Genomic DNA, 26,544 nt, shown 5'->3' with positions numbered 1-26,544 from the left:
GCCAGATGCTCGTTCAAAGGTCTAGTAAGATAAAAAACTGTTTCATGGTTCTATGTCCTTATTACGATATGCTTCCATATCCAAAACAAATTGTTAAACAAAGCGGCCCTTTCTACTCTTATTGAATCACTGCTATTATCTTTGCACGAGCAAAGCATATTCGTGAACGTGACTATCATTCATAAACAAAATATTAAAAACACAAAAGCCTAGAATGGCGCACTTGCAATTTATTTCTCAACTGGTTAGCAACGATATATCAGATAAGACATCATCATCAGTCTTCCTTTTAAGACATGTTGTGATAAAATAGTGTCTTCAACAATCATCATTTTTCACTTAATCAAAATCTCTTAAAGATATCAAGCCGGACTAACGGCTTAACGAGCTCAGTGAGGCACAAACAAATTCGATCGCCCATTCATTTCAATTGAGTGCCAGCGCAACAACAGCAAAACATTAATTTAAATTGTTCCTTCTTTAATCTTGAATGTGCAATACAATCTAAGTATTCTGTATTGTGGAACAGGTTATATCCCATTTCGCGCTCATACTAATGAGCATCACATGTATGGATACATACATTGCAATCCTTTTTTGGTAATGAAGAGAAGTGGGAAGCTTGTACGTTCGTGGGAACATTGATCGTATGTTACTATGGAAGTCAGGACTTTATTAACTTCCAACTTTGGTATTTAGAAAAAATATAAGAATCTTTGGTTAAAAAAATATTGTATAAATTGAAAGCCTTTACAATCTTCCTTTAAATATTAGGAATTATGACTATGCTTCTTACCAGTTTCTGCACTTATATGTACTGCTAACTGTTCTTCGTACAAGGGTTGGAAAATCCTCGCACTCGGTCTCGCCAACACGCCAATTCGTGTATCCAAGATCTCCACTTGCGAATGACGCTTGCCTTGCTCTTCCACTAAAGTGATTTTGGGGTCGGTCACACCCAAATTGTCAACCTAAGAGTGGAAAAAATTTGTTTAGGTTTTTCAATCTTAAGAAAACTGACTGTTTAAAAGTTCCAGACTGTATTTATTAAATAACAATTTATTATGTAGTGTATTGTATAGGTTTTCTTAGAGACCAACATTATGTCGCAATAAAAAATAACAATACATCAAATGCATAATATTTTCAACTAAACTTAATATTCTAATCTAACTTTAACGACCACTAACTTTATCCAAACCACATTAGAGAAGCTATTAACACTTGTGCCTAATACAAATGTAATAAATTGTGCGTCGTAACGACTTCAAATAACCTATTAAAGGGGCTGTTAGGTGGTTACTTTATGACAAATACCGTCAACATTATTTAAATTCCTTCAAAGTAACTGGTTTCAACGATTCATAAATTATGAGGTTTGGTTCAGAGAGGTGACGAGCCTTGGCGGTGTCCTCTTTGGTTCTTGTAAGGGATTTATAAATCACGAAATCCTAAATACCAATAAGGTAATTTACCTGTATGTCATAGACGAGAGATCCTTCTTTATCGATGTAAAGCAAGGCAAGTCCTTCGGGGGCAGGTGTAGCTGGCAATCTTTCAGCTACTAACGGAGCATTGTACAGTTCACAAGCAGCTTTCTGTCTGACACTGCCTACAATACGTCTCTCAGGAGAATCGACCGCTTCAACCGTGAGAAAGAGTCGTCCTCGTGCTAGAGACCGCAGTTCGGCAGCTGATACAGGCGTAGAAACTTCAAGAACATTGACGTCATAATGGGGTTTGCTTACCCTCTGCACCTGAAAGTAATATTCTTCATCTAAGACCCGAAGCAACAAGTCAGTTATATGCATTAACTGACCTACGAAGAAGAGAAAATATGAAAACCAATAACAATATGAATATACCTGATCAATGATGGTTTGGTTCTTCTCTGGTAGTGTAAGCACTACTCGGACCAGATGAGAAGTGCCGGTAGCCTTAGGAAACACTCCATTGAATACAAGGGCCAAGTAAAGACTTGGTGTGGCACCAGCGACCGCCGTGATCACCGCCGTGCCTCCCCACCATCCATCTTCGTACTCCATTGTAGGATAGTCCAGGCATGCGCCTTGGCCAATTGAAGTAGGCGGGTGTTCAGGCTCCAACAACGTAGTGAACATTTCCGATGATAAAGCTGGATACCTAAGAACAAAATGTTTCATCAGCATTGCAATACATTGGACAAATCGTAAACAACCATAAATAACGGAGTTATACGACTATTACGGCCTAAATAACAATATCTAAACGTACTTAAGGATTCAATAATATCCGAAATATACTGCAAGTAAACATCATCACAATAATTCAGCTCTGAATAAGCCGCATTAAACGCGATCCTCTAGTCTTAGTTTATTTTGAGGGATATTGCCGTATAGATCACGCAATGTTCGCATTAAGATATAACTGATACTTGGGTGTTAGAGTGTATTCTCCAAGTGCAATCTTCAGAAGCCTCGTATTAGATAGCAACGAGTAAGTATGAATAATCTATTCGTAGACATGACAAAAAGCCAGGAAATCCCTGATAAAACATCATTTTTCCTCAACATAATTCGCAGTAAGGTTAATTATTAAAAAAGAAGGTCACATTAATTCATTTTCCTAGAAGCAAAATCTAATCTTGTTTACAGTTCTTATTAAAAATGTAACAACCGCATCGACATGTAGTATCACAGATATTAATGATAACTTTGTAGTAATTAAAAAACAAATCAATTGAGTTTCCACTTACATTACGAATCTCTAATAGGTAAAACATGTGTGCGTTTATCTAGGTTTTTTCCCAGAATTGTTTCTAATGGTGAACTTAAAGTTTTCCGTTATTAATCACACGGTCAATTTAAATTTACAATCCAAGGCGAACAGTAGTGCCATTCACAGATTCCCGGGAATAATTACTGCGGTAATATTTATTGCATGGATACTTGTTTGTGATTACTCATAAGGCTTCAGCGATAAATCAAATCGTCGGCTTGTACTGAGTTGATGTTCATTTGGAATGTCCGTACCTACCTGTCGATTCTGCCGCTGAGTGCGCTATCGATGGTGTTGTTCCTGGCGTCGCCCCACAGGAGCGCGACGTGCAGGTCGCCGTCTCGCAGCAACGTCTTGTACTGGCGCGGCACTCGACGCCATACGCCACACAGCTATAAATTAAACAGATCCTTAGGTTTATGATCAATAACGAGAACCTGACGAGTGTGTACTTCAACTTCTTGGAAACGATCTACATAATTATATATTAAAACACTCGAAATTGCTTTGAAATACCTTATCTGTTTTTTCTTCATAAGTGGCATGAATCCCTGGTATTTTCTTCAATGACTGTTCTAAAAGTACTCGTCCTTCACGGTCAAGGAAGGCGAGTGCCCGCGGCTGGCTTTTCATCGAGGGACTCAGTAGGACCGACCAGTAGAGGTGACGACGCCGAAACGTAAACCGTGCAGTCGCTACCCCCGGGGCAACTGGCACCCCTGACATGTCATCACGCCGCACACACAGCGGGGATCGGCCAGTAAGAAATGATGCAAAATCTGGAATGTACCAATTACAGTAAATTGCAAGAAAGTATATCTTGAATTACTATAAACGACATTCGAAGATTGTTTCTTACATTTCATGTTGTGTTCATCTTCATCTGTCGTAATGACGACGGGACTGTCTTCTTGCACGATATCAGGAGCTGGAACAAAAAGATTTCCGGTTTAGAACAGGGAGATCTAATACAAAATATTATGATTACTGTCATTCCGATAAGATTACTTTCCAAGTAAGCGGTGAAAGGAACTAGCGACGGATTCTATAAACAGAGATTATGCAGATACTAAACAGTAGATCGAGCCGACAGTATTAATAAAGACAAATAAAATTTGCATTTATACAAGAACCCATGCGTATGATGCCGTAAGCTCTAGACGGAGGGAAATATAATTTTAAGTAAAAGTTAATGTTTCCCGGTATAGATGAGGACACTTTCTCTCGCTCCGATGAGTCTCATAAAAAGCCGTAGTTGGATCAATTGATTGGACGCCGAGTGCGTCGGCGTCGACGGGCGGCCAGTTCGCAAGACCTCCCCGACCCCTCCATTCGGGTTGATTGGATCAAATGTTATTCAATCGTAACAGGATCGGCGCGGGCGTCTAGACGGCGACGGTAGAATTTGCGTTTTGCATAGCTTTCTTGTTGGGTCTGCTATGGACAGAAATAGAGAGAGCACTGACATTTCGCGCGACAGTTTGATTGGTACCCGATTTGTCGATGTGCGCTCGTTAAATGCTCGTAAACCCTAATGTGTCGTTGTTGCGCTTTATATTTAATGAATTTCCGTAACTAACGTGCAAGCTTTATTATTACGCCATACTATTTATTTAAACATACGTGAAGTTAAAATTATTGAAGATCCAAATTTCGTCCAAGTTCTAAATTAAAACAACCGTCACGCTAGACTATAATGGCTCCCATTGTGACTTTTGATCTGAAGAAAATTATCTTTAAGATACGGAACATTTCCAGCATTAATAGGTTAGGTCTGATTTAGAAACTACAAACATTCACGAGGCCCTTGTTTGAGCTTACCCCAAATACCTAAGAATAACTATGTTCAGCCGAACAGGATAGGGTAACAGCGCATTACTTGGAGATTTATGTGAAAGGTGACATTATTAAATTCATCGTTCAGTCACGCATCCACATTGACGTTCATTGTAGGTGCACAGGAATAGAAGATGCCACAGCAGCATAAAGTGTAATCGTACATGTCTCTTATATAGGCACGCTGTAATTAAATCCCAATATACTAGCGATACTTAGATATGTTGGCCCAGATTGACCTACATAACAACTACATTATAACACGGAGTGGCGCGATATTGCGGTATATTTATATGCTTGCAATGTCACTTCAAATAGAACAACAAACAACTTAAACTATGCGTCCTTTATCAATATTTTTCCATAAATTTTAAATGTCAATTTTCAATAACTACCTGACAAGTAATTATTTTAATAGAATAATAGCGCTTCTGGTCTTAATAAACATGTAAATGTCATATTGTAATGTAATATCAATAATGGCATAATTATATTGTGGCTTGTCAATATCTATGTTTAAGCGAGTAATGTGTACTTGTGTACGTAATAGCAGTGCGAGTTAAACTAATAAATCGCGTTATCTGATCGGTGGTAGTGGACAGGGGAATGACATGATAAACAAGCCCATAGTGGCTAGTAAACATTATGATGAGCGGAGTTGTTTACGCCGCCGCCGCCGCCGCCGCGCAGTGCGCTGCGTACGCGCCTATACATGTACCGAAGCAGATTGTGATCTGGCACGCTCCGGCGCCACCGTTCATAACTCACTCTGTAAATTCATTACATATCCGAGACAGCCCTAAATTTATTTGCAAATGGCGCCAACGCGGCGATGAGTAGCTCTAGGATATTTGCAAGCACAACAAAGAGTAGCTCTCGGAGAGATGGGCCGACGAGAGAATGCGCCGCCGATACACAGGGCTGCCGACGCTTTTATTGTACACGCCACTCCATTATGTAAAATATTATCACCACCTCATATCTCAACATGGTTTATGAATAAATGCAGTTGACATAAATATTCCACGCTATTATAGCTGTTAGTACCTACTAATAACAAAATAATACCGACTACACTGACATGAGCAACAATGTTGCATATATTGTCTCTACATTGTTCGTTATTGAACAGCTAGAACTGTATTCATTTCTCTTTCACATGTATGAATCATTTCATTCATATTAATCCGTTCATAGTCGTCCGATTCTATTACAATCTTAATGAACGAATTGTCTTGGAATGTTTTACGAGGAGTGCAGGAAAAATGTGCTAAAGACTATTTAGAAAAATGTGATCGGGCGTCAACCCTACAAAAGAGTGCGCTCGCGTCGTCGGACACCTTTGACTCGGCCAAGCTTGGCTCACTCGTCGCGCCTGTGCGGGTATGAATATTTATGCGTGTGCATAGCGCACACTCGCGGTGTGACTGCGAACACTGGGACACATAGCATTCAAACGATACCACTCATTAATGTCGTTTACCGTGAATTTAAACTTTTAAAAGCAACCTCGAGGTGGCGACGTGATTGGACTAGCGGTGTGATAGCTTCATTCAGAGTCTAGTCGCGGCCTAACGTCTTTAGCCCTCTCCGTCGCGACGAGTTTTCCAATAGTGTGATGTAACCCGGCGCCGTGCAGACGACGCTCACGACGCTCCGCGCTCGCGCTGCCGCGGACACAAGCTGTGTAGTCTGTGTACAAGCTCACGACATCAATAAATCGGTTCAAACGGGCCAGATATAACACTCATTCGATGTCATATCATACAAACGATTGAAATTGTACAACGGCTGCCAGATCTCAGCGGCCAGCCGGCCGCTACAAAGATTAATTCTTATATCTGACTATCTGTCATTAATGAAGACATCTTTTAACATGAATTACAGGCAAACACTCGGAAATATCTTTTAAAATTTTCAGATGTTTAGTATCACTCGACTAGAAAGTTTGAAATTTTTTATGATGTCTAGGTTCAGAATGCTCGGGTATAAATCAAAGATTTTAACAAAGCTATTTAGTGCGTGAATATAATACATAGATATGCAACAGGAACGATCAAGCGGTCAGGCGGCGTGTGATGGCGCAACTAGTCGTGTCCCGTCGTTAGCAGACGGATCAGTCTCCCTATTGACAACATTGACTCGTGCTCAGGCGACAACCATTACACAATCAATCGCAGTTCTACGAGATTTCTTAAGGCAACTCCTTATTTCGTACTTCCTTAGTGAACGCTGTGCATATTTATTTGACATTTAAGAGGCGATTAGATAAATTATACAAATACTTTGCATACGCAAGTGTAATTCGGTTTCTATTAAACACGTACAATGTGTCCCGCGGATGGATTTATTACATACTACAATGTAACTAGTAACTTTGAAGGTAAATAACTTTGAATACAAAAGCTTTCAATATTTATAAGTTACGAATGTGTACGTCGGACAATCGAGCGCATCAAATGATACCTTGACCTCGACCAGACTGAAAAAATTCATGTGCGGCCGCGGCGGCGGAACTATTCTGAACAAGTGACGACGCGTCTAGTGACGTCACACAACACGACGCTCCACTGAAAACAGCACACCGTCGCCGTCGCTCATGTCACCCCGATGTACAGTGTACACTATGTATTGTACAGCACCTACCTGACACTACTTGTAACTATGCCAGAATCTTCATACTCGTCAAGTTCTTCGCCACTTTGTTGCATTGATTCATACCTCGGTACTAATCTACTACAATACTATTTACTTCTCAATTACTCGAAGCGTACTCGACCTAATTAACCATTAACCTACATGTTAGCCACATAGGCCTGTCGATAACATTGATACGTCGCACCTATGCCATTGTTTCTTCTTTTACGTACGCGATTTTCTTATCAGTTATTGTACAACGCCGATATCTACTGCGAATGAACGTAGCAGAGTGGCTGATATTAATTGTCCCTATTAATAAATGTAATCTTATTTGCCTTTCATCAGAGGAAACCGAGTCAAAGTGACAGGAAATCCTAAATTATGAAAATGTGTGTCTACTGCTCTACATCGGTATGTAGTGAAATACTCGTAAATTACGAGAGTGCTCTTGAAAATTATGAGAAGACGTTAGGGATAAGATTGCAAGAAAATGCGGAACGACAAGCGCGATAGAAAATTTATTGAGACGAAAATGTAAGGTGCTGCAAAGGGCTCGCAAAAGATTCGCTCGCCGTGCGTCGTATTCCACAGAGGCTGACAGTGCTCTACGGTCTCATTGCAAATTCCCGCGACGGCAAGCGGTTTGTTCCAAGTCGGCTCTGCGCTAATTTATAGGTTATATTCGTAATGATTGTGGCAAAGAATGTTTATGGCATAAGGCGCGGTCTTATTGTTGTCGATAGGCACGCGGCGTGGTGTTCGTGCCCGCACACACGCCCGCATAACTGTCGCGCTGTAAGAATGCAACGATCGTTGGCTTCGATTCAACATCCATTTCCATAAAATATAATTTCGCCTCGACGCGACGCTCTGGATGCATCTCGATGTGAATATTTCGACGCCGCCTGCCGCCAACGTACATAATGATAATATGCCGTGTACATTAGGTGATCGAGTTGCGAAACGTAAGTGACGTAAACGACCGTATGCATTCACATCAAACAATTGTATCTGGCATTATAGCCGTAAACGTTCACCGTGTTTGCAGAACGCCAAAACTACTCGATCTTCGGGTTAAACTAAAATGGATGTCTGAACACGGTTGGTGAACATCGAACAAGGAGAATCGGTGCGTTCACGCCCGCGACTCCCATGTACGGCGGCGGCGAACGAGCCATTGTACGGACCGCGGTATTTCTGCGGCGGCCTATGCACCGCCGTTTACGGACAACCGTTTACCCAAAAAAGTAGAACAACAAACCACGTCCGTGCTGTTTACAAGACGCGCAACACCTCGGCCGCATTGTCCTGCGGTGAAACGCTGGCGATTTGCATTTTACGCCTACAGCCTTGCTCACGCCGCACCTCACCGCCGCCGCCGCCCCGGCCCCGCACTACAGACAGCCTCGTGTTTTGCATTTCTCTCTATCTACACATATACTTACACATACGTAGAATAATAATGAATCAATGCACACGTTATCTCCAGCGAAAATAAGGAAACGAGTACGGCAGTATCAATGACGACTGTTTCACGATGTCAATTGGTTTGTGGCGCGACAAGTTAATGGCTCGTTTAACTCGTACTCAAAGATAATAAGATGTAAAGTGTAAACAAATAAGAAACAAACTCTGCGTTTTCTCTGTCGCATTGAGCGCTAAGCGCCCATAAAATTGTTTGTTGAGATACTACTTAAGAGACTAAAGGAAGTCAAATACATAAAATACTCAAACACAATTTGAGAAATAAACTTTGTTTTTGTGGATGCTTCTTTTCTTGCTAAAGTAAGGATAAATAATTGTAAGAAAAAAGGTGTAACATAATCCTTTTCACATATTTCGAAAATGGTGCAGCTCTTTCTTTACTACTTTTTCTATTTATTTTTGTTCTGCAGCACGCTTGCTGTAGTAGCTACTCGTCTGCAATTTATTATCCAGGTTACAACTATATATTTAGTTCAAAATACATTTTTCCCAGCTCAAACGACCTACGTCAACATGTTAAGTAAACAAATCAATTGCAAGTAGTTTGTTTGTATTACTATGAAATTATAATGAACTCATTTTCCACCAAAATATATTACTGTAAGGTGTAGCAAATAGACGGCGGCCGGCTGAATTAATGTGGATATAGTACCAACATTATCAGATAATCTGGTGTTACGGCGCCTGGCGCCCATTACTATTAATATAAACAAGCAAATAAACAGACCAGCCATATTAATAATACATTACTTTAAATACTCAAGTCTGTTTAATATTCAATTTCACCGCAAACACCGAATCATAATCAAAATTAATGACACCTTTTGAAAACAACATTCTTGAAGCAGTTGTGTCAATTTATAACAAATAGTTTATTAGCGGAGTGCAGCGTTTGTCATCGGTACATTCACAAGATACATTTGGTACACATTCGCAATGAAGCCGATGGGTCTCGTTGATGGAATTAATTAGAAATGATGCGTACGAGAGCTGATTGGCGAATGACGGCGTATCTATCATCAGAATATCGGCAAGGCCGCCGCCACGATCCGCTCTGAATATACAAGTTATAAAAAATACACCTACCGTGAATCATTAATTACGTGAACCATATGTTAACGAGTGTTTGATACCATCTGTCGAAATCGTGATCCCCATTCGTATTATCGATAGGCCCGTATTGTTGGACGAAATACTCGTGAGATTTTCCCTGTACGAAATTCTTGACGTTTCTAACAAGTTGAAAACATTGTAAAGTATGATACAAATTAGAGCTTACTGACAATAATATTAATTTTGATGTCAGAACGTTTATTTTCACCGTCGTAAACCCTTCAGAGGAAAGCAACACGCGAGAGCAACGTGTAATAAACTCGTTATATACTGAGCATTATATGAATTGATTACTAGTACCTACAGTTAAATTAAATTATAATCATACCATTAACGCCGTAGACAATGAGACGGCAAACAATTATGTCTGTATTGTAAAATACGATTTATTGTTTATGTTATAGTTGACATTTCATAAGTAGCTCGAGGATATTCACATAAAACACAATAATTGATTTCTTAATCAACTAGAAGTTGTGACCTTTTAAAAATTATGTACTCGTCCTAGAATACCTGTATAGTAATTAACGTGAATTTAGCAACCATTAAGCAGACAAGTTAGTATAATAAAATACCTTTTCAAAATGCTAAAACAAACATAAAACTGGCTATTATTGTCATCCTGTCTTTCTATAAATAAGTTACACACATATAGCAATAGCATCCCATATCCTTCTTCCACATTTCGTCTCATACACGAAATGTTTAGTTTAAGAAAACCTAATTTGCGCAGTATGAAAATTCGGTAATAAGCGTAACACCTAATGAGACTTGACACTATATATAATATTAATTCGAGTAGTTAATAGCGGTCATCATTCATCGTTACCAAGGAAGAATACGCAGTAATTATAGAACTTGGCGTCGGTATAGCGGTCAAGAATAGATCCATCGCATCTCTTCCCGTGGGAAGGCAACGTAAATTTGCTGGACGAGGATGCAATTGTCAATGCACGCGTATGACCTACGGCACACTGCTACATGAAAAGCTAAGAACATGAATCATTTGAAACTAGATAGCAACTTTGTAAGAGAAAATATGGCCAGTATGAGGTAGGGGCACAGGAAAAGCGTATTTTAAATGATACATTAAATATTTTAAGCTCTACCAGGCGAAGAAATTTAATTGTTTGAAATTATTGTGTTGACATTCTGTTAAAGTGCTGAAAGTTAACTTTCAGAGTCTATTACATACATGGTCTTAATTAATTTTGTAACCATAAAGCTTAAATAAAAAAAATTACCTTCTATTCAAAGATTCTATTTACTATTTATATTACTTAAAAAAAATCAGTACAATTCATATACAGATTCACGATTATACCAAATTCCTTTACAACAAACTGTATTTTATTAAACAGTACCAACATTGTTTTCGAAAACATCTAAAGAAATACCGACCTTGCAATACATTCGTGTTCGCAGAATAAAGCCACAAGTATGGTACAATGAACTGATAAAGTAGGGTAATACGTGAGACCATGCACATTGATACATTATGTACCCAAGTACCGATACTCCGCATTAGGTATCTCCGGCTTTTTATAAGAATAGGCATACAAGTAATTTATCAGTGGTATAATATTTATAGCTCTATAAGCACGGGTTGGTTTTTAATAGACTTGCTTTTGCTTTGCTTGATTGCTCTCCCACGGGAAATAGTAGCGGGAAAGAATAAAGTTTTAGCTATAAACTATTAACACTGTTCACAAGTAAATGAATCGTATTAAGTATATAATAAATATAATCGTAAGGCGTTCGTGCTCACTGACAGGTAGACAATCAGTGGGTCAAGCTACCTTAGTGCGGACATTTTGTAGATGTGTGACCCCGCAACGTGGTATAACTGAGCTCTCCGTGCTTCAGAGGGCACGTAAAAAGTTCCCAGTTATTGTCAGTTCAGTAAACAGACGTTAAGAAATGTGAAAGAGCTTTGGATGGCTTGAAACACTTTGACACAAATTGACCACTAACTATACGACAACTGACGAATTAAGGTAAATAATTCAGTATTCAAAATAGGTATAACATATTTTGAAAAGTGTGCCAGTTTTACGGTACTATACAATAAGTATTATGAATAATATACCTATAACTATTTTATAATCTCTGATAGAACTGAAGGTTGATCGTGTATTGATTAAAATACTCATTGCTGATGTAATTCATACTTATTTGTGAAGTTTCGTGTGAAATTAGGGGTAAATGACTTCTTTCCGATTTATATGACAAATAGTACTTAATTTGTGATAATCCGTAGGTAACAGCTAATCTTATTAATATAATAAAAGCGAAAGCTTCCATTTTTGAAGGAACGACTGTTACTCAATCAGTAAAACTAAACACGTAGTTTATAAACTGAATTAACACATAGGCCACTTTCTACCACTAGTAATCCCTTCATAATAAAGAATAATAATATTTATAATGGTTGGTGAAGTAGCCGGAAAAAGTAGACCTGATCGGAGGAGAAAATCCTGGCTGCGAAACATCAGAGAATGGACGGGCATAGGAAGTGCTGCTGAACTCTTTCGCCTGGCAAAGGATAAGACGAAATATGCAGAGCTGATTGCCATCCTTCACTAGTTGGAGATTACTTTAAGAAGAAGAATCCCTTCATGCAGACGAAGTCGCAGAATACGGTCATGAAAACAAGGACCAACTCCACACCCAGTAAAGTCTTTACTAATACTACTTAAACATTAACATTTACATCATCAATTAAAACAAGTTATTTTATCACCAATCATGTAAGTTCAATCATGTTGAGGTTTATAAGGACATTTAATTTTATTGATGTAAATCCAATTAGCTCAGGTATTGTGATTATGATGATATCATTTAATAGTGCACCTATAACATAAAGACCACTCCATACCACTGTTGAAATAGCTGTCAGGTCGGAAAGTGAAGTTGCCGATTTTTTTTTATTTTTTTTTCAGTATCGAAATCCTGTACAGTCAGTAACATCGTGTATCGAAAGTTTGACATTTGAAATGTACTGCCAAAATAGTTCCTGCGATGTCCGTTAGCGGAGTTGACCAGATTTTCATACAAAATTTTACGATAGCTAGCCGGTTGTCACTGGTCGAAAATGGTTGAGAATCGAGCTACAGCACACTTATAAAAACCTAAGTAATCCGAAGAAGCGCCTTGCCCTATTAAAACCGAAATGTCTATCGCTTTATACAAACGCTAAGGCATCGTTGAAATAGAAGCCCAACAAAAGTATCCTTAATGCAAAAATAAAAGATTTCATTTGAATAGTTGATGAATACTTGCGAAAGTATGCGTAATTAAGCAAAGTAAGTTAAGGAAACTGGTGACTAAAGATTTAGTCAACAATTTCCAAATTTCAATTGTCAAAATTGTTAACTAAAGATTTAGTCAACAATTTCCAAGTACACTGCTTGCTCAAAGGATACATAACACATTCGAACGTTAATACACGTTAATAATACGATAACATCACAAAACAAGCGACGATCACATCAAGTAGCTACACACTGCCATAAAACTTACAGATTGCATTCACAATTAGATTTAATATGTCACTTCCTAGAATGGAAGATTGGCAAATATACAACTTGTAGTGTAAATAGTTGAGTCATAAGCCCGCGGTTAACACATTAAGTTGACTTCGTAAAACGACTGAAAATAACTGGGTTTTGACTTGGATAATTAATAAACAGTAATTAACTGGTATGACCGAGTCTGATGTTAAAATGAAGCCTAATGACCGCACGTGATGCCTGCAACTCATTCATCTTCATTAGCGTATTTATTTAGAGTGGACCTGTGGACCAGCGATATTATGTCTGCTAACTTGAGCTCTTTTATTTGTTTAAACTCATGTGGTACGAGTAAATGTTTCAATACGACAGTATTGGCATCTGGAAGTTACTTGTATATGAGTTTATGATCTTGTGAGGCAATTTTCGAGGATTTAGTATCGAAGTATGATCTCAGTGACGATCGAATCTTGCTAGCCATACTTTAAATAGAAACGAATAAAATATAATACGTATTCAACATCACACTACAAAGAACCTTCTAAAGTATTTCAGGGAGATTATTTACGCAAATATACATTGTAGAGACTACTTGCTATTCATTCACTCATTCAGTCGTATGGTTAGTGGTCAAAGTTATTCAAGCCGCCCGAAAGGCCTTTGACATGGCTTACTACTTGCTATAAGAACCTTCAAAAGGTAAATGGGCAAACTTTATAAAGGAAAAGAATATTTATTAAAATGGAATTTAAATGAAGAGAAACCAATCCAAAAAATATAAAAATTAAATAATGTAAACGAATTCGAAAGATTATTGCCCTCATAATAATGTGACTTTTGACATGACCTCGCCCAAGCTTCCACAATAGTGTCGTAAAACAAAACTCAGACACATTATACTTACATCATTATTAAAATTGCAACACATAACAATATTACACTCCTTTTTATATTGTCGAAGTCAAACATTAATCTATGCTTTCTTTGGTAACTTAACAAGCAGGCCTGCTTTTTCATATATCCCCAATCAATAGTTATAGTCTATATTTTTCCTCATTTTTTGAGTCAAACAAGCACTAGGTGAAACGGTAAAACTTGATAGAAAAAGACAATACCGTTTCTCAACTCATTGAGAAATCCGATTTTCCTTAACGCCTACTTGCTCTAAGAGCCTTCAAAATGCCATCACTAACTGACAAATACCGACAAAGCACGTCGAAATATGAACGGTGTCAAAAATAACGACACACAAGGAATTCCATGCAGATGTATGTCGGTAACCCAGTCACATACGCCCATGCAGAGCTACGATTTAATAAATCACTGAATCATTGCGTAGGTACGCAAATGTGAGACACGAACCCACTAGACAAAGGTCAGCCGAGATTAAAAACACCGCCGGGTCATATCAACTAAACAATGATTGCAAAACAAACACAATAGACTTTGTTGTGCCCCGTCAGATGAGTCTGACATGTATTGTTCATTCACTACCTAATTATAAATAAGCCGATACCGCTTTGTAACGAAGCCTTCATACTTTTATCTTTATTTGCAACCGAAATATAAACATTCCGAAAAATATGTAGAGTTCGAAGTCCGCTTGTACTCTTTGTTTAATCACATCCAGTGGTTTTTTTCAGAGTTCGACTTTCGATAAGTTCAATTTAAAATGAATTAGCGATAAACTGTATTTGGAAAATTGGAGTGTATTGCCGAACTGGACGTATTATTGCAGACGGTGCTTTATAACTATCTTTACAAAGGCAACAACAATGGTCTATAATCGATGATCAATAAAAAGGCAATCAGCATTGATCTTGACATCGACAACGGAACATAGAACACAATAATAAAGTTCGGCGGCGTGGTTCCCGCTCATGGCTCATGAATGGTATCCGTTGTGGTCGGCCATGTGGCACCGCCTCGGCGCCACCGCCCGACCATGAAATGTACAATACACACGGTCAATCTCCTACCTTCGTGACCTCCATTATAAACCAACACCTCACTCGCCATTCCTAGATATTGTCCCCCATTAGAATACGCAAGAAGCAACAGCAAATAAATTAACAACACCTTTTATAAAATACTACTGTATTTTATTGCTGTTGTAAATAATTTAATATGCCGTTTTGTTTAAGATTTATATAGTGACGATACACACACGAAGTAATCGCCTGTGTTAACGCATCAGTGTTGGATATTATCTCTTTATTTCCGTAATTTACGAAGAGAAAACGAAATCTATTATACAAATTGTCTGTGTGAAAGCTTAACACACGATAACAATACTCATAATTTCAGAATAATACTTCAAACAATAAACGATTTTCACCTAAAAGTTTCAATCATCAAGACTATCTGCCGACTTTCCCTGTCATAATTTTGTTCTTAATTACGTTATGTTTATTGCAAAACAGCAAGAACGCTTAATGTCTAGAACTCAATTGAACATGTCAAACAATTTAAAAGCGATATACTCGTTATTTTTCAATTTACCGTCTAGTTTATGATACGAGTAGTACGACTTTACAATACATCTCGTACGCACTTGGCCACGTTTTTATTCGAACATAGTAACTAAAAATATTTGTATTCATGACGTCTGAATCGATTGATCATGATCTCCCCAACGATAATAGCCATAATAAATATAGTACACTACTATTCTCACTTTATACGCTATTTGATTATATCATAACTAGTATAGTTCAAGTGCTCATGGAACAAATTTATGTATTGTATATTTACGGTGTATCTCTCGTGCGTACAAACTATAATCTAAATATTTTTACAAGTGATGTTATGAAACATTGCGTAGATTATAGTAAATTCGTGAAATTAATCCCTAATAAAGATTAACTGAGTGTGAACAACCTGTTAATACCTCTTTGATTAATTATTAATCAGTTTTGTTGAATAGATAAATTGTATCTTCGTAGTGAACGCACCTATTTCAAAAGACGCTTGTATTAGTTTCCCAGGGCACGGGTCAAGCCTGTAATTGCGAGAATCAATTGATTAGCATGGAAATTAATTGTCTGGCTGGTTATTACATCGATGCACATGAATTTATCGCTTCAATTACAATTTGCCTGTTGATTATAATTATGTACGGTCGAAGTGAATTGAACAAACAAATATGTTTGGTTGCAATCTTGTGTAAACGATCAGTATTATATTGATATTTATTATGACATATATCCGTCCATTATGTGCAGCTATAAAGTTATGCAACGTCATAAAGTTTAGCAACACAGTTGCGACATTTCACAAAGACAATTGACGCTCGGGCGGCGACTGCGAGCTTAATGTTTTATCTAAATAGGTATATGTATAGTGAGAAATATCTTTATCGCCTAGACTTAAGATAGAGCGACTGATATTACGTTTACCTTTTAGGCGCCTATGAATTCCGACGAAATTGATTTTAATAGCTGGCTACTAATGGAATTAAATACCTAGATGTTTATCTAACATAGAGTTTGAATATTCTACGGTATAATATGAGTAGTACTATTAATATTAGTTTATTAGCAACCTCGTTTTCTCAACTAATAGCAATGATATTATACGGGGAGTTACGTTTGATTATATTTTGGTTAACATTATAAAGTCTGATATTTATTTATGTTTGGCACAGCGCTTAAAAATCTCAAATGAAAAAAAGAAACTTACAACTTTGTCTTGCTATAGTTTATACAAAGGTAGAGCCTTCCTCAACGACTCTACTCTAAGGCCTCTGCCTCGAATTTTGCGGGCAGCGGGGCGGCGGCGGCGGCGGCGCGGGAGCGGCAGGATCTTATGCGTAAAATCAAATGGACCGGTTCTCGAAAACAGCGGCGTGGCAGCGGCGCGGGAGCGGGCAACGAGCGGTGCACTCCAGTCAAGCGGTAACCGCCCGCGTAGGGATGATCGATATTAAGAAAACATCGATGTTAACATCGAACCAAAAGTATCGATGTACGGTAAACGTATAGGTACGCGTTGCCCGCCTCGCTCCGTATAGTATATAATACTATTATACTATACTATACTTCCGTTGTAATAAATTGTGTGTTATTGAACGACTCCATTTTTATGTCAAATATTGTGTATTAATAAAATACGAACATTATGTATAAGTTGACACCTCCTACGCAAGTGGTCGCAGGTTCGAACCCAAGGCAACACACCAATGACTTTTCGAAGTTATGTGTGTATTAGAAATAATTGTCACGTGCTCCAACGGTGAAGGAAAACATCGTGAGGAAACCTTGCATGCCTAAAATTTGTTTAATACATTTATTGAGGGCATGCAAAGTCCCCAACCCGCACTTGGCCAGCGTGGTGGACTCAAGGCCTAACCCCTCCCTCATTACGGGAGGAGACCCTTGCCCAGCAGTGGGACAGTAATGGGTTAAATTTATTATTTATTTATTATTATTATTTATTATGTATTTGATATATATATTGACAGACAATACAAATCGTTATCTAATTAATATATGGCATCTGGCATCTACCATAAAGTACGTCGTTTTCCAGACATTTCGTTCACGAATAAAAACAAATATCTCGACAACACAACGACGAACACAACACTACACCGCTATAGTGCCACGCGATCTGCCCGCTGGTTTGGAGAATAGGTACGCGTTGCCCGCGCCGCTCCCGCGCCGCCGCCGCCGCCGCCCCGCTGCCCGCAAAATTCGAGGCAGAGGCCTAAAGCTTACTTCGAAAAACGTAATCTCTACTTTCATGGAAAAGACCAAAGAGGTTCGACTCCGAAATTCTGTAAATCGTGTAATAAATTGTCACCTATAAATATATTCATGGCGTAGTCCATGGCAGTACTCGTGAACGCTTATTAGGGTTCCACAGGACATTAAATCGATCATCTCCGGGCGGATTACGGTCGTGAATTTATATTATGTTACAGTTACTGTCAGATAGTAATCCTATTATAGTCGTTATCTATTGAAATCTGATCGTGTGACCGTCTACAGCCCATTCTTGGAGTTCTCGAGAGCTATAAATCTGTGAGACAGTGTGACCTATTTGTTAGCCTTAATAGTCACGCTTGTGTTTAATCCTTTTTATTTGAATAACTTTGTCGTGATGACTCTGGCTGGAATATATTTTTTATCGAAATATAAATAGGTATGCATGTCATTTTTTTATGGATTTAGAAGGGCTTACATAGAATCTGGATTTGCGCGTAAAAACTACTTTAAGTGTAGACTCTACGAATTTACCACGCTATGAGAGTAGATAGATGTTTTTTCTAGCTATTGAATTGAATTGGAAAAAACAGTCAATTATATTCATGAAGATAATCCATTACCCAGATATTATCTATTAAACTGCTATAAGAGTTGTAATTATTACTGTATATTTACCTGTTAACTCAGTTTTATTAAAAAGGTAACAAAATTAAGAGCTTCCGTATTAAACAAGAAACAAAGTAACGAGTTAATAACAACTGAAATCTTTATATAAGTAACTATGTATTAAAAGCTCATCTCTGAGACTATACTGTAACGTACATAATGTGTATGTAGTTAAACACATAAGTGTAATAAAGTAATGTACGGTCGTTTCTAAGAATCTACAAGTCAATCGTTGCTCGAGATATCGTACGGCAACTTTTAAGGATAAATCTCTCATCGGCGGCTCGCCATAGAACGCTTCGTATAGTAAGTATTCAAGGCACAATGTTTTAATGTTTATAAATTCCACTCATCGGCCTTTCGCACTAACATTATGTAGTTCAATAAACACATGCCATCGCTTCTGTACTACTTTAAATCTATGTATCAGCGTTAATTTGACACGGCATTGACAGACACCAGACTGATCACTAACGTGTTTATGTTACAGGTAGACACGTAACGTTACTCTGGAACATTTTAAAACACGTTACCGCATCTACTTAAATCTCGATGCGACCTAATTCACATTCAAAAATGGCTCATGACTCAGTTCTTCCTGATCGGATGGTGCACTTACCGTAAATACGATTGAGTAATGCGATGTTTATTGATTCTGTCGATACGCTTCCTACAAAGAATAACAGCCGAAAGCCTGTCATATTTAATATTCGTGGGGGAAATTCGGATCACGTAAACAAATGGTTGTGAAATTTTAAAATTCCAAACGTTTGTCTGAGGATGTCGCGCTCTATTCACATACGAGTGAGTGTTTTAAGATGCAGAGAGGAGAGTGTTCGCAAGCGTCGGATCATAATAAAATTACATTTGAACGAGTGACCGCACGGCTCGGCGCGGTCGTCGGCGGGCGCATGCCGTGCCGCGATGTCAGCGGCGGCGCCACACTTCTATGAACAATGAAATGGTATGGAAATGGCGCCAAACCCTCCATCATAAGCGTCGCACGCGCATGCCATAAAGCTGCATGTATTAACGTTTAGACTCGCCGTTTATGACTTCTCCCGATTATGTCACGTCCTTGAATAATGACCACGGAATTGTATTGTTCTTATACTTGTAGGCACTGAACTTAAAGCATTTTTTGGGCTCTACAATGTGAAATTAAGGTTTTTGGTTAACCAATTACATTTTATTTTTATGTAGTATCTAAAATAGGTACCTTACATCGCATAATTGCATATTAAATTACCCAACTATGTATAATACGAAAAGGATATTAATACTCAATTTCAAAGTATTATTAAGATAATGAGTCAACAACTGGTAAGTAAGTAGGTAGGTACTGGTTTTATTAAGACGTAATCATAGGTTATGTAGGAAAAAATACTTTATCGTTTCTAGAAGGAGACACGTAGGTAGGTAATCTGGGATAAGAAGGATTTATGATTTCCCTATCTAAGGTTCAACTAACCTTAACTAGCTTTTGACCCACGGGACTCATACTTAAGCAGATAAAAAGCTCTTATGATATTGACCACAATATTATTGGAGGATACGACATGTGAAAATCTATCCAATCGAATTTAAAATTGACGCAGAACGCAAAAACAGTGACTCTACAATTTCGTAATAACTTCCATAAATCTGAATTCTTAAATGGAAAAACATTGCAAATATTCGCATCCTACGACATTCTTAATAAAGTGATAGAAACGCTAGGTATTGTGAAAATAAGAAACTCGGCAATTCGTACTTTCCTTTTAGAGCGGGCGCGGTGGTATGGCGCGGGCGCACGTGCAAACTACCGAATTTGCTTAGAGCGCAAGCGGCCGCCCGGCGCCACTCTACTTTCCGAATAGCCTTCGCGTCTCGCTTGTGACCTTTTACGCACGTAATACACGCCTTACGAGTGCTCCACTCCTAGCTCATAAACTAATCACGACTTTAAGCGATAAAATATACGGAATACCTACCTAAAACCCATTTCACATTAACAAGCCTAACGAACTTACATATTTCTCATCTCGTGAACGGTGAACCTATGTTTGTGTAAACAAGCTGAACTCTAAGATTATTATATATAAATGTGGGTGTGTAATGCCTGTCATAAGTTGTTCCGAAGTGCAGTATCGAGATCGTATGTGGGCTAATCAATGATCAGCCAATATATTCAATTGAAGTGCCATTTAGTTGATGATTGGCCATTCTCGGTGCACCGATGAAATATGTCGAATACAAAGTAACAAATGATATTGCAATTTAGAATTTCTAAAGTGAGAAATATTTTACGGCGGAAAATGTATTTTCACGAAACTGTAAAACGTGTTTAACATGCGCAATGTACGTCCGCAATCTACGCTTTTAAACTGTATCCACTTATGCAAAAAAATACGAAAGCTAATTGATGTTTAGATTTATTTAAATACTTCTCATTCCTATTGTTTATGTATCACAGGCCGTTGTAAAGACCCTTTAGTTGCGTTGTGACACTACAACAATTGCTATAGTTCAAAAAGATAACGATATTAGTTCGTCGACTCCGCTACTGAGTGAATGTCGAACCAAAGCCTTAAAAGCAGTGTAAATGCGAAATTAATGGCGAATAAATTTAAATAATCGGAATCAAATTAAAATAAAATGATAAATATTACTTTATGGGACGCCTTTTAAATAGCGACTGCTTAATCTGTCGTGTTTATTAAAATGTAGGTATCTTCAGTTTTATTATTTATTAAACGACACAGTTAAAACTCTTTCATAGTCAAAACCACTTTTGTCTTTAGAAAGACAGTCAAAATTTCCACCATTCAACATCCAAAAATATTTAACTGTTTTTTAAAGACTTCATTTTTATCAATCGTAAAAAACATAAACAAAAGTGAATCCAACATTTAATTCCAAGCAATAAAACACCTAAGTGATTTGTTTTTCTTCACGCTTCGGTGCAGAAAATCCCAAATACTGCTCCAAATAAATTTAACGATAACAATTTACAAGTAAATAATTTAATAATAACTACGTGCTGATAAACTTTGCAAGCGAAATCTATTTTTACACACGAAGCACGATACCGATAGAGATAACTTTATCCATTCATTACCAAATCATCGTACGTTTAATATTCAATTATGAAAAATATAGAGCACGCATATCTTTTGGTACTATTGACATACTTAAGCGTTTTACAATATTACGTAGTGTATCGTAAAGTGTCATACAAGTAGCGATAAATGTAAACGCAGGCACAATTTCAGCGCCGGCCGGTAGCCACCCGTAGACTTTAATTGCCTCACTGGCTATAGCCCTACCGTGGTCCAAGCCTACACTGTCTTTCAGTACAAGTTATTATTCATCCGAGTACAATACTTTTTAAAGCATAACTCTAATAATCAAATACGTGAAATCTGAAAAGTAAGAACCTTGAGCCCTTTCGAATATGTTAAATGATGAGCCGTTCTAATGAAAATAAATAAGGGTCGTTTAAAATCTAAGACAGTATGAGCAGGCAGACAGTACAGTCACTAGCCATTGAGATTGACTGACATTATTGCTAATACAGCCAGTTTGTATTCTACGCAGAACTCGGAACTGTTAGAAATGTCTCGCAATACAGTATATCTTAGCGAGTGGCATGAAAAATCTAAGAACAAATATAATCAAACTCACTAAATGTATTTTGAAGACAAATCCCGTTATTCACTTCAAAATGATCCTAAAAAAGATTAATAGCCGGTATTCAATACGAAGACTCGTTGTATAGAACAAATTAAACACTTAAAACTGGCAGCTGAACATCCAAACACAATGACAGTAAGTTAGTGTAAAAAAGAGGGGCCACGCGTTTGGAATTCTAATATTCTATCAAGTTGATTTACTGCGTATATCTGTTGCGTGTCACTCGTGTCGTACTCTGCGAAATAAAATCAACAGTCGTGCTCACATTAACCCGTATATTGGTGGCGCCAGTATCCGACGCTCGTTTCCATTGATTGATTTCCATATCTATCTACTTAGTAATAACAATAACATTAATGATTAGATAAAAGGATTTATCGCACGCAACGTTGACGTCGCGACGCATCTTTAATGTTGCGTCTTCTGGCTTGACAAAATTATTAATGAGCTAAAATTATCTTGTAATAGCCAATTAACAATAACTTACTAATGGCGAGCTGTTGTTCTAGGCTTGTGCAACCGGCCGCGCCGTATTGTTTAGCAAAATCTTAATCGAATCTCGATAGTTATCATAGAATCGTCGATAAAAATTAAGGATTATTTAAGTATTTTCTAAGATTTTTCTCGTCATAGTTTTATTTAATTCTCATTTTATAAAATCATCATCATTTTATAAATCACAAACAGCTTTGAATAAATCGCTCTATATTTATTACGGTCGTAATGTTTGGTCACCAAGGTTCGAGTTCAACTCAAAATGTAATATATAGTAATTAGTATAATGAAATAAGTATTCGGTGTGTAGATCGTGTGTCCTCGGTGCGGCGCCGGGCGCGGCGCTGGCGCCGAGCGTCGCGACGCCGCCCGCCTTGTTTGCACATCGCGTATGTTCTCTATTTACGCAAGTACGTTTTCGCATTATTTCAACAAACACGTACCAAATTACGAAAATCATGACGTCAGCATACTTGCGAATATCCGATACTACTCGTGTTTCTGTTTTTACGACTTCGGCCTTAAAGCAAAGCATCCTTTTAGCGATGCAAGGTGAGAGAAGTTTTACTGCGCAAACAGCTTTGAGTAGTGCGGAGTTACGGCCGAGTGCTGGGGTGGCGTGCAATACGATAGGTTAATAACTAGATATTCAAGTGTCACTCCGATATACATAAAGAACTGACCGACCTAGTTAAATGAAAAGATTAATGTTTAAGGTAATCAGAAAGGGTCTGGCGCCGCATTGCGCTCGTCGGTGCCCGCGCCGGCTCGCCGAGTCACGCACAGTTCGCACCACAAACCACTCCGCTATTACTCATGATAAGCCTGCCCACAAACCGCATTCACCTAACCCTGCCTCATTAGCCAACATTAAAATAATAACAAGTGCTCTTGCGGCGAACAACCACCCCCATTCAGACTGCTCGATACATCGTTGGCTGCGAGACGATTATACAACAAAAGTAATCATATCTGTTTAGGTCGCGGTGCGCGGTAAGATATTTCGAATTAACGATCGGCCGTGTCCACTCACATGTACGTTCGACGATCGTACGTCGGTACCGGCGTCAATAAAAAGAAAGCTCCTCGACATCAAAGCGTTTTACGCAGTAAACGGCGAAAAAGGCTGAAACAAAATTATGCGCTGAGGAATGCGTTGCAGCCAGAGACACCGATTTCACAAAAATAAAACGTCGATTGTGTTCGGCATCGGCGTGCACAAAACAAATTCCTCGGAGGCACTTGCTGTACACTGAATTAGATACACTCGTGATCGAGTGGTCACCGCTGCGGCGACGGCACCGCGCGGCGTGTTGCGGCGTGTAGCGGCGCGGTGCGGCGCGGTGCGATGCGGTGCGGAGCGGCCGCTGCTCGATGAACCGTGAACTCACCAAGCAACTGACGTACCACGTCGCCTCGCATACAGATGCCACTCACTACAACGGCGACGCGACTATTCACGTGACGTCATGTGCGGTTAATACGCAACTTTTCAAACATATTACAAAGGTTATCGCTACCTACTGCTGCGATTTTTCTGAAGCATGTTTAAATATAGACATCTCATTACTGAAGATAAGGAGACATTTAACCTTTCGAGCATGTAAATCTGATTAATTAGGTCGTTTTCCTGCGATATCGAATTGATTTAAGAGCAATTTGAAAAAATGAGTTCAAATGAAATATATGAATGGGCGTGTTGATTACTGTTGATCTTTGGATCGTTTTATATCGCAGAACTTATGTCAGATAACCTTCAGTGCTACGTCACGACAACCTCACGTACCTGACGCGATTACTTTGTCACCGTTTGGCATTCACATTACGAGAATACATAGATACCGCAAACATGAATGCGATAACTATCACAATAACATACAAATATGCACATGTAGTTAACGACACTAAATTATCCGCTTAAGTAAACAAGCTACCGGCAAATCGTGGGCATACAATTCTAAATATACCGACGCACTAAACAACCAAGCATTTCTTTGAAGGGTTTCTATTGGAGCTGAAATCATCCTCGTTTCAGTGTCACTGTAAACGTTTCCCTGTCTAAAGGCATGAAATTCATTAAGTTTATTGCGGCAACACCTGGCCGAGATTCAATTAAAAATTATCCGTTTTACTGTCTTCGTATGGTACTGAAGATTTATTAAAAGCACGATAAAGTATATTATTGCGGCTGGGAGCCGGCAGACGGCCAACTGGAGTTCTCACAAAGGCAACTGTGAATCATATTTGATGCGTTTTATAGTTACGAGCCTCAGATAGACTTTACGGCCGGCTTAGAGTTCCGCCATGCCGTGCTTTAACTGCTTATAAACCATATCGGAATTTCAATTAATTCATTGTAGCAGCAGGACTAAACTCACTGGACACTAATTGTACAGTTGGAACAAGCGACATTTCAAATATAGATATTTGATTGTGGCGTTGGGATTGGCGTAAAATATGTGTTTACAGTGGCTGTAGACCTTAATGAATATGGACCAAGGGGAACCTATTTAACGATGAAAGCGAAAACATTGGCAGAACATTTTATTGGAGCGAATATATCACATATTTTTCTAAGAATAATATGACTTAGTAAATATAGTAAAAGAGCGCGTACGTTGACATCGTCGTTATTTGTTCGCAAAAAATGCGTGTTGTAAGTAGTATTCGCTAAAAAGGCGAGCAGACGGCGTCGCGGCGACGGGTCGACGGCCGCGCCCGGAATAACCAGCAGCAGCAGCTATATTTGCAGCAGCGGCGCGGGCGCAGGGGGGCGAGGCGCACCAGCGCGTGCCATTTCTGCACCACCGCCCGGTGCATCTGAGTAATGCCATTGTAATGCTCTCGATATAGTCCTAATGAGTGGACGCGGGCGGGCAGACGCGGCGTCGGCGACGTCGCCGCTGCGGCTGACACCCGCGCCGCACTGCCTCCCCTGCCCCCCGACACGCTCGCCCTGCGCACGCATCTCGTAAATCACTATCTGTCGCCATCGGCAACCACAGATCCGAGATAACACTGTGCCAATCATTTGACGGAATTATTTATGTATTATCGAATTGATTACGAATTTACGAGGAGTCGAGAAGATGATGAGGTGAGGCAGGAGCGAGTGTGGCGTCCACGTGTACTCGCTATACCTAATGTATATTGATGAGAACCCGTCGTGGGAGCCGCCGCTCGCCGCTCCACTGTCATTTGTCATCGCCAGTTCCTGTCACATCGCATACGCATACTTTCTTATGTTCTGCAATTACCTTTTAAAGTCGGCAAATTTGCCGATTTCATTTTGAAAAAATGCACTTAATGGGATGATGAGCGGTGACAATCAAGAATTACTCACAACCGCACTTTGAAGTAAACGCGAACATTACGACGTCGACGGTAATGACTTAAGGCATCGTACGAAGTCTCTAAAAACTACTGTCATTAAACTATTAACTGAGTCAGTGAAATAGCTCCTTTGAATATTCAAACAGATGTAATAATTATACATTAATTAATTCGTTCTTTATACCTAATATATTTATTGACCAAAACTGTCGAAGTGTCAAGTTACACAAGAGAAGCAAGTCACACCAAAATGGCATATTAATAGCGGTCATCAAAGAGACTACACTTACAAAAAGTCCATAAGGTTATATGTCGTTCAGTCG

At 38.8% G+C, this 26,544-nt stretch overlaps 1 protein-coding gene across 2 annotated transcripts in view; it reads right to left on the bottom strand.

The window, feature by feature from the left end:
• The window catches only part of sog (chordin short gastrulation), a 65,880-nt gene that overhangs the window by 5,674 nt on the left and 33,662 nt on the right, over positions 1-26,544 (bottom strand). The window contains exons 4-9 of one of the 2 annotated variants that reach the window (XM_076121410.1): positions 3,617-3,685; positions 3,274-3,536; positions 3,016-3,149; positions 1,866-2,142; positions 1,476-1,757; positions 797-971 (exon numbers count right to left, since the gene is read on the bottom strand). In XM_076121410.1, the coding sequence (XP_075977525.1) occupies positions 797-971; positions 1,476-1,757; positions 1,866-2,142; positions 3,016-3,149; positions 3,274-3,536; positions 3,617-3,685 (1,200 nt within the window). The remainder of the gene's footprint in view (positions 1-796; positions 972-1,475; positions 1,758-1,865; positions 2,143-3,015; positions 3,150-3,273; positions 3,537-3,616; positions 3,686-26,544) is intronic. The other variant, XM_076121411.1, reaches the window with a different exon arrangement.

The sequence above is a fragment of the Anticarsia gemmatalis genome, chromosome 13, assembly GCF_050436995.1.
Source record: "Anticarsia gemmatalis isolate Benzon Research Colony breed Stoneville strain chromosome 13, ilAntGemm2 primary, whole genome shotgun sequence".
Classification (NCBI taxonomy): Eukaryota; Metazoa; Arthropoda; class Insecta; order Lepidoptera; family Erebidae; genus Anticarsia; species Anticarsia gemmatalis.
The sequence above is the reverse complement of the archived record's forward strand: the minus strand, read 5'-3'. Positions and strand labels throughout refer to the sequence as shown.